This window comes from Podarcis pityusensis, assembly GCF_964106645.2.
Source record: "Podarcis pityusensis genome assembly, chromosome: 16".
Classification (NCBI taxonomy): domain Eukaryota; kingdom Metazoa; phylum Chordata; class Lepidosauria; order Squamata; family Lacertidae; genus Podarcis; species Podarcis pityusensis.
This window is the reverse complement of record NC_138041.1, coordinates 13,370,129-13,378,556: the sequence shown is the minus strand read 5'-3', so window position 1 is coordinate 13,378,556 and position 8,428 is coordinate 13,370,129. Positions and strand designations below refer to the sequence as shown.

At 47.2% G+C, this 8,428-nt stretch overlaps 1 protein-coding gene across 4 annotated transcripts in view; it reads right to left on the bottom strand.

The window, feature by feature from the left end:
* CADM3 (cell adhesion molecule 3) overlaps window positions 1-8,428 on the bottom strand; it is a 102,021-nt gene that overhangs the window by 19,382 nt on the left and 74,211 nt on the right. For 2 of the 4 annotated variants that reach the window (XM_080985731.1, XM_080985732.1), the window contains exons 6-8: window positions 6,556-6,646; window positions 4,659-4,828; window positions 968-1,093 (exon numbers count right to left, since the gene is read on the bottom strand). In XM_080985731.1, coding sequence (XP_080841857.1) covers window positions 968-1,093; window positions 4,659-4,828; window positions 6,556-6,646 — 387 coding nt within the window. The remainder of the gene's footprint in view (window positions 1-967; window positions 1,094-4,658; window positions 4,829-6,555; window positions 6,647-8,428) is intronic. The other 2 variants (XM_080985733.1, XM_080985734.1) reach the window with 1 other exon arrangement.

The following is an 8,428-nucleotide window of genomic DNA, read 5'->3' as shown; positions in this document are numbered from 1 at the left end:
TTAAGTACTTGGGATGCGGGTGGCGCTGTGGGTTAAACCACAGAGCCTAGGACTTGCCGATCAGAAGGTCGCCGGTTTGAATCCCTGTGATGGGGTGAGCTCCCGTTGCTCAGTCCCTGCTCCTGCCAACCTAGCAGTTCGAAAGCATATCAAAGTGCAAGTAGATAAATAGGTACCACTCCGGCGGGAAGGTACACTGCTCTCGTTCGCCAGAAGCAGCTTAGTCCTGCTGGCCACATGACCTGGAAGCTGTATGCCGGCTCCCTCGGCCAATAAAGCGAGATGAGCGCCGCAACCCCAGAGTCGGTCACGACTGGACCTAACGGTCAGGAGTCCCTTTACCTTTACCTAACCAAAATTACAAATGATCACAATATTTGAAATGGAAATGCTCGCTAAGGTCACTCTGATGATGTTGTGGAGCATTCTAGTGACCTGACAGAGAGATGGGCGTGGCTTCAACGAACTGACCAATCGCGTCAGGTAGCTCGGTTCTGGAACAGGACAGGTCGGTGTCTTGCTGCCCCAACATAAATCCTGGCTACGCCCACATTCAACACCCCCTTTCCCAATAACTCCAGCTAGAGTTGGAGCCCAAGGGCCACGTTTCCTTCTGGAGAACTCATTGAGGGCCATATGCAACTGGTGGGCGGGGCCAGAGGCCAAAGCAGGCAGAGCAACGAATGCAATTGTACTGTAGGTTAGTTTCCGCACAAACAAACACACCTCTCTATCGCCTATCCAGGCCAACATTTCAGACATTTCCAAAAGCCCTCAAGGAAGGTGTGAAGCAGGGCTGGCGAGGGGAGCAGCCTGAGCAGAGTGTGGACGCAGCCGGAGAAGGGTATGTGGAGCCCCAAGGGCCAGATAAGCGATGCCTGGAGGGCCGCATTCAACCCTTGCGGTCTACCCAGCCCCGGTTTGCAAGACGCAGAAAACATTTGTGCAGGTTTGAGTTGAAGCCTACCTTTGTGCCGGATCAGGTAGTGACCCAGAACAATGAGGAGGATAAGGAGCAGGAAGACAATGACAGCCACTATTCCCCCAATGATGGCGTGGTACGTGCTCCCACTGTGGGTCATGGGGCTTGCATCTATCCAGAGGGAAAGCAGAAAAGGGAAAGGAGAAAAAGTTGGCTGAGAAAAAGTTAGCTGAGAAGTGGCCAAGAAAATCCACACGTCTCACTGACTGGCTTTTCCTTCCAAGCACCCAAACCAGAGCAGTCGAGGCAGAAGCAGGCGAGGGATGAGGCCCGGAGGAAGAAAGAAAGCAGAATATACAGAGGGGAAGATGAAATACTCCCCATGCTGGCCACAGTAAAATTCCCTGTCCTCCATACCTTCATTACAGTGGTACCTCGGGTTAAGAACTTAATTCGTTCTGGAGGTCTGTTCTTAACCTGAAACTGTTCTTAATCTGAAGCACCACTTTAGCTAATGGGGCCTCCTGCTGCCGCAGCACGATTTCTGTTCTCATCCTGAAGCAAAGTTCTTAACCTGAGGTAATATTTCTGGGTTAGCGGAGTTTGTAACCTGAAGTGTATGTAACCTGAAGCGTATGTAACCCGAGGTACCACTGTACATAGTTTCTGTCTGATGCTGAAGACACACTTCTTTACTCTAACACAGGGGTCAGCAACCTTTTTCAGCCGTGGGCCGGTCCACCATCCCTCAGACCATGGGGGGGGGGGGCGGACGATATTTTGAAAAAAAAAATGAACAAATTCCTATGCCCCACAAATAACCCAGAGATGCATTTTAAATAAAATGACACATTCTACTCATGTAAAAACACACTGATTCCCAGACAGTCCGTGGGCCGGATTGAGAAGGCGATTGGGCTGCATCCGGCCCACGGGCCTTAGGTTGCCTACCCCTGCTCTAACACCAGAGATAGAGGATTGCATCCGGTAACTTTTGTGGGGGTTAAAAAATAAGACACCAATGCAATGTAATCAGTATCAGTGTGGTGTAGTGGTTTAGAGCATAGGACTAGGACTTGGGAGAGAAGGGTTCAAATCTCCACTCAGCCATGAACGTCACATATAACCTTGAAGCTTTTGAATGGTTTTGGTTTGACGTTCCTAATGTTTTCTCTCTTATGTATCATTACCATGTTGAAGGGCAACTGAAAGCTGTAGCTGAATAATAGGCCCCACATAGCAATAGGTCTCTGTTTTCTCCCAAGTACATGAAAACAGGAGGCTCTGCCAAAACGCCTTGTTTGTGGTGGACTTGTACTTAAAGAATGTGAGGTCTGGAGGGTGGCATCACGAGAAGGGGCCTTTTCTGTAGTGGCTCCTCATTTGTGGAATTCTCTCCCCTGGGAGGCTCACCGGGCACCTCCATTATATATTTTTAGGTGCTAGGTGAAAATATTCCTCTTCAACGAGGCCTTTGGCTGATTAATATCCCACAGCCTTTTAAATGTGTCTATGGGAGCAGGGGAGTATTGTTTTGTTGTTTTTGCTTTAATTCTTTATCTTGTATTTTATTCTGTGAAGTGCCCTGAGATCTTGTGACGAAGGGTTGTATACAAATTTAATATATATACACAAATATATAACCAACAATAGTTTGTGATATTTCTATAGCAAGCAGCATATAAATCCCCTAAAATAATTCTGATTAAAAAAATGACGTGTGATATTTCTGTAGTAGCCAGCAGTATATAAATTGCCTAAATAAAGTAGTAGTAGTAACAATGATAAGTAAGTAAATAACTATGACTATTTCTGCAGCAGCCGAGCATCCTGCAGGAGAGAGCAATAAAGTGACCCAAGTATTAGCAAAGCCATTCTTATTCCTGAATCTGGAAAACCAGCCATGCAAGATATGGATGCAAGATAGGCCAGGCCATGGACCCAAATATAAGACAGCTAAATCCTCGGCTGAGATGCCTCAGCAGGTGGCTCCCTGGTGGCTCCCCCCCCCCGCACTCCTGCCAATCAAGTGCCCATCCAGAACCCATGGGGGGATTATTTGGGAATGAAGATGCTCACTTAACACAGCAGCCTGAGTGAAGGGGTTAAGTGGTTGCTATGGCGACATAATCGGTGGACCTTTAAAGGTGGAGGACTAGCTGTGGGGTGAACAGACGAGGTGCCGGCAAGGCAGAGAAAGTACATTTGGCTCCAGCATATGGGGGGCAGCACGGTATGGTGCTTCCATGTGTTCAAAGCACTTTGCACGTGCTATCCCAGAATCATAGAATTGCAGAGAGTTGGAAGGGACCCTGAGCGTCATCTAGGCCAATTTCCTGCAACGTAGAAATCATGCCATCTTCCTTACAACAAGGTGGGTTGACATTGTGATCCCCACCCATAACGCAGATGGGGAGACTGAGTCCGAATGACTGCAGCTTGCCTTAAGCTACCACGGCAGGATTTGAACCAGGGACTTCCTGATTCTTAGCGCAGCCATCTAGCCACCATGCTACACCAGGGCTGTGGCTGCTAAGAAGTCTGCAATCAGTTCAGAGTCTGATAGCGCAGGAATCGTTTAGGGAGAAAAATCACACACACACACACACACACACACACACACACACTTCAGAGAGCACTTGATTGATGCGTCCTCAGAGCACAACCGCCTTTGGCCTCCTTCCTGATGCCACACTCTCAAGCGGTTACTGTCGCATGCAGCGAAATTGGTCGAGGCACTAAACACACATGCCAGATGCGCAAATCCCTTTGCTCCAAAAAAGAAAAAGTCTTGTCTCATATTCCCCCCATCAATACTGCATTTCAACAGACTTTTTATGTATCCCACCTTCCTCCGAGGAATCAGGCTTTCCTGCCTTTTAAGCAAGCTGACAAACAGATTCAACTGTTGCGGTTTTGTTATTTTATTAGGTACTTTTGCATTGTTCCAGATTAATTTTTAATGGCCGTTGCATTGTTTCCGATGAATTTTTAATGAAGCGTATTTCGAGATTATATAATGTCAAATCATATGTGTATGTGTGTACACACACACACACACACACACGATGCAACACACCCATGCTTTATTTTTATCTTATCATGGTATGCTCTATTCATATGGTGTGCACAAGATAAGACAGCAAGGGAATTGAGATTAACATTTTCGTTTGATTCCCTTTGAATTCAACATGTTGGCAATTACTGTGGTATTTTCTTTTCAAAATATGTAGAAGTAGTTGTTAGACCTCAAGAATATTCGTGCTCCATGCTTGCATTAATGTTGCATAATACTTCTCCCCACCCCCAGTATCCCCCTCTCTCTAATTTTGCCTTCTGTAAATGTTTCATTTTCTTATAGTTTTAAAAGTTCAGTAAAAATATATATGGACCCCCTGACACATAGGCAGTGTTATAAACTCAGATATATAAGCTAGGCTCACTTGGTAGAGCATGAGGCTCTTAATCTCAAGGTCGTGGGTTCAAGCCCCATGTTGGGCGAAAGGTTCCTGCATTGCAGGGGGTTGGACTAGATGACCCTCATGGTCCCAACCCTACAATTCTATGATTTAACGCTGTTTTCCATTCTAGGCTGAGAAGAAAAGAGTATTATTACAAAAATATAAGAAGAGCCTCCTGAGACCATGAGACCTGTTCCCACCCTGGCCAGCAATCCTGGGAAACACAAAGAATGTAGTCCTCCGACCAGCAGAGGGTGCCGTGAAATAATGCTCACCATGAACATTCAGGTTGTATATTGCCGTGGAGATGCCCATAATGCTTGAGGCATAGCAGATGTAGGTCCCGCTGTCGCTTTTGTTCAAACTGTCGAAGACGAGGATGTTGTCTTGGGCCTCGGCTAGGGGCGCCTGAGCTCCCTGCTTCTCCCACTTGTATTCCTGAGGGCTGTGAGGGAGGGAAGAGAATTGGTGAGAGTCAGCAGAGCTTGAGATCAGAGGGATTGCACATCGCCCTTCAATGATCTGGAGGCCCCGGTCTATTGGGGGATACAAGGCTGTTCTAGGCACACGGTGAAACAGCAAGGCCTCGTCTTCTTGCCTTGGTCTGGCTGGGACCAACTGGTGCCCAGCAGTGGAGGCGGGTCCATTCGGGCAGAGGGGACACTGCCCCACCAACCACAGTTTGCTCTCCACCTTTCTGCTTTCCTGCTTCCAACAAATCAGGAGATGGCGCAGCCTGCCAGGTTCCTCCCCCTCAGTTTCCAGGTTGCTCTTGAAAAACTCAGCAGGGAGGAAGAGGATGGAGACAAAACAGTCTAGTTGGTGCTGCCTGCCATTGGCTCTGGCTCTACCAATCCCAATGGGCTCCAGAAAAGGACCTTTTTTGGAAATAGCTCCCCCAGTGTGGGATGCCCCTTTGAAACAGCCTCACTAGGTAGCCTCATTTTGTTCTTCTCCGTGCCACCTTAGGCGTCTTGAGATAATTTAAACATTGCTGGTGTTTTCAGCTCTCCCTGGTGGCTTCCGTTCAGTTATCTAGTTTTGTGCTGGAGTCGTTTTTCATGATTTTATTTTAGAGCTTCTCGTTTGCTTTTTAGTAATTTTTTGAATCATTAAAAAGATCAAAAGGACATTGTTAATGGGGTGGTATACACAGGATAAGACAATTTAGAGAGCAAGTGTGGTGCAAAAGCTGGAATGGCCCTGTGAGACCAGGGTTCGAATCCCCTACTCAGCCATGAAGCTCACTGGGTGAGCCTGGGCCAGTTACTGCCTCTTGGCCTAACCTACCTCACAAGGTTGTTGTGGGGATTAAAAGAGGAGAGAGAGAGAACCATTGATGCCACTTTGAGCTGCTCAGATAAAAAGGTGGGATATAAAATTCCATAAATAAATAAATTTAACTGATTGTTTAATGACCAGTAAGCAGAGCACATTTGACCCTGATGTAAATCACCTAGGAGGTGGGCCGGAATAACGTGATCAAGTGAAGAGCAGTGGCTAGTATTCATTGGGACTGGTATGACCAAGAGGTCAACAGTAGGCGGAGCCAGAGCCAAGGAGAGGCGGAGCCAACTCACCTTGGTTTTGCCCCTATAATCCTTTTCCCTTGCTGAGTCATATCCTCCAACATTTCTCTGATGAAAATAGGTATGTCCTATTCAACAATAATTATAATTATACCCCACCCACCTGACTGGGTTGCCCCAGCCACTCTGGGCGGCTTCCAACATATAGGAAAACATAATAAGACATTAAACAAACCTCCCTATACAGGGTTGCCTTCAAATGTCTTCTGAAGGTTGTATAGTTATCTCCTTGGCTCGGGGGTTGCATACCTGCCAACTTTTCTCTGATGAAAATAGGGACATCCTAAGGAGAAGTGGGACATTCCGGGATCAAATCAGAAGCTTCTGTAAATCCGGGACTGTCCCTGGAAAATAGGGACACTTGGAGGGTCTGCGGAGTTCTATAAAAGCAGACTAAGGAGGAGGAAGCTGGCTGGCAAAGCCACCCCCTGGACTGGATGTGAGTAAACAGGCAGGCAGGTGGGGGCTGGCTCAGAGCAGACTGAGGTTGGTGGGGCATTGGCACACAGGCCCTGATGGACCAACCTTCACTGCACACAAGGTTCTTTGCCGTTTACGCATCAGAGGAGAGAAGGAGACTAACATTGGGTTGCCTCGTCCATCGCAGCGCAGCCTCAGATTTTGTCCTTCTCGTGGGCTGTCGGGATACGATTTGATTTCAGCTGTTGGCTTGTCTGGGGAGAGAGACAGAGGAAGAAAGAAGGGAAACCACTGTCATTGTCACAACCAGATCCACCTTTGACCTTTGATTCGGTGGTAGAGCATCTGCTTTGCATGCAGAAGGCCCCAGGTTCAATCCCCAAGTAGGGCTCTTGTCTGAAATCCTGGAGAACTGCTACCAGTCATTGTAGATCAGGGATGGGGAACCTGTGGCCCTCCAGATGTTATGGGATCCCCCCAGCAACCATCATAGAATCACAGAGTTGTAGATTTGGAAGGGACCACAAGGGCCATCGAGGCCAACCCCCTGCAATGCAGGAATCTTTTGCATCTCATGCTTTAGCGGCTGAGCTATCCCAGGTCCTTCGTGGCCAGGGATGCTGGGAGTTGCAGTTCAACATCTGGAGGGCCACAGGTTCCCCCTCTGTGTTGTAGACAATATCGAGCTATATGGACCAGCCTTCTATCTTATTCTATGGTAGCTTCCCTTGTTCCTAGGGGATGGCTGCCATTACCACTTCCAAATCCTCAGCTCAGCCTTTACCAATCAGTTGCCCTCTAATTTTTACCATATTGGTCTGAATATAGGCTGCATTTCCTCCCCCCAAATCTGACTTGTATTAAACCTGAGTGCAACCAACTGCTTGTGCTTTCCTAGATAGAGAGGACATACAGTGGTACCTCGGGTTAAGTACTTAATTCGTTCCAGAGGTCTGTACTTAACCTGAAACTGTTCTTAACCTGAAGCACCACTTTAGCTAATGGGGCCTCCCGCTGCTGCCGCACCGCCGGAGCACAATTTCTGTTCTCATCCTGAAGCAAAGTTCTTAACCTGAAGCACTTTTTCTGGGTTAGCGGAGTCTGTAACCTGAAGCGTATGTAACCCGAGGTACCACTGTATAGTGCGGACCATATTTGGGGGCGGCTTATATCCAGACCAAAATGGTATTTATTTATCTGTTTAGGTGAGCAACATTGTGAAAACGGGGAGTTTTCACAATAAAACCTAGATTAAAAACACACATATAAAGTACTGTAGTGCACAACCCAGTCTCTGAGTGAAAAGATACTTTGTGGGTTCCTCAGCTTACCTAGGGTTCAGTTCCTTGGAATGATAGTCAGCAGAGATGGTGTTGCTTTTTTGCTACAAGGTTCTATTAACACATATATACAACCTGAGCATAGAATGGAGGGACTCACAGCATTAACACTCCAACAGAGCTTTCTTCCCCATTAGCGTTCCAGGGAAGCCCCAAGTCCCAGCTCTTGGGTCTAGTACAGAGCATGGGGGTATCTCTGTGTCTCCAGCTTCCAGCATCAGCCCAGCTCTCAAACACAACTTTCTCATAAACAGCTCCCCCTTGGCCTATGCTCTCCATCCTAGGATGATGCAGCATCCAGCCAGGTGAGCTGAGAAAAGAACCACCCATTTGTCTCTATGGCAACAGAGCAACCACTTTGGATATGGTAAATGGCAGTACTTCTGGCCAGCCAAAGCCATTACTTTAACAAAGGAACTGGTTTGGCTGGTTCATCAGACTCTTCTGCTGGTTTCTAAACATCACTGGATACAGGATCACAGCATCATCCAGACTGACCACAAATACATTTTTTTAAAAAACCCTACTGTTCTTAATATGCGCAACAGAACAGCTCCCAATTCACCAAAGACCAATTGAGGAAATACCAACTGAGGAAATACATGGACGACCATGAAGGAAGGGTTTTTAGAGAGAAAAGTGTTTTGATTAATACTCTAAATAGAAGAGGCCCGTTGCCTCAATGGCATGACAGTC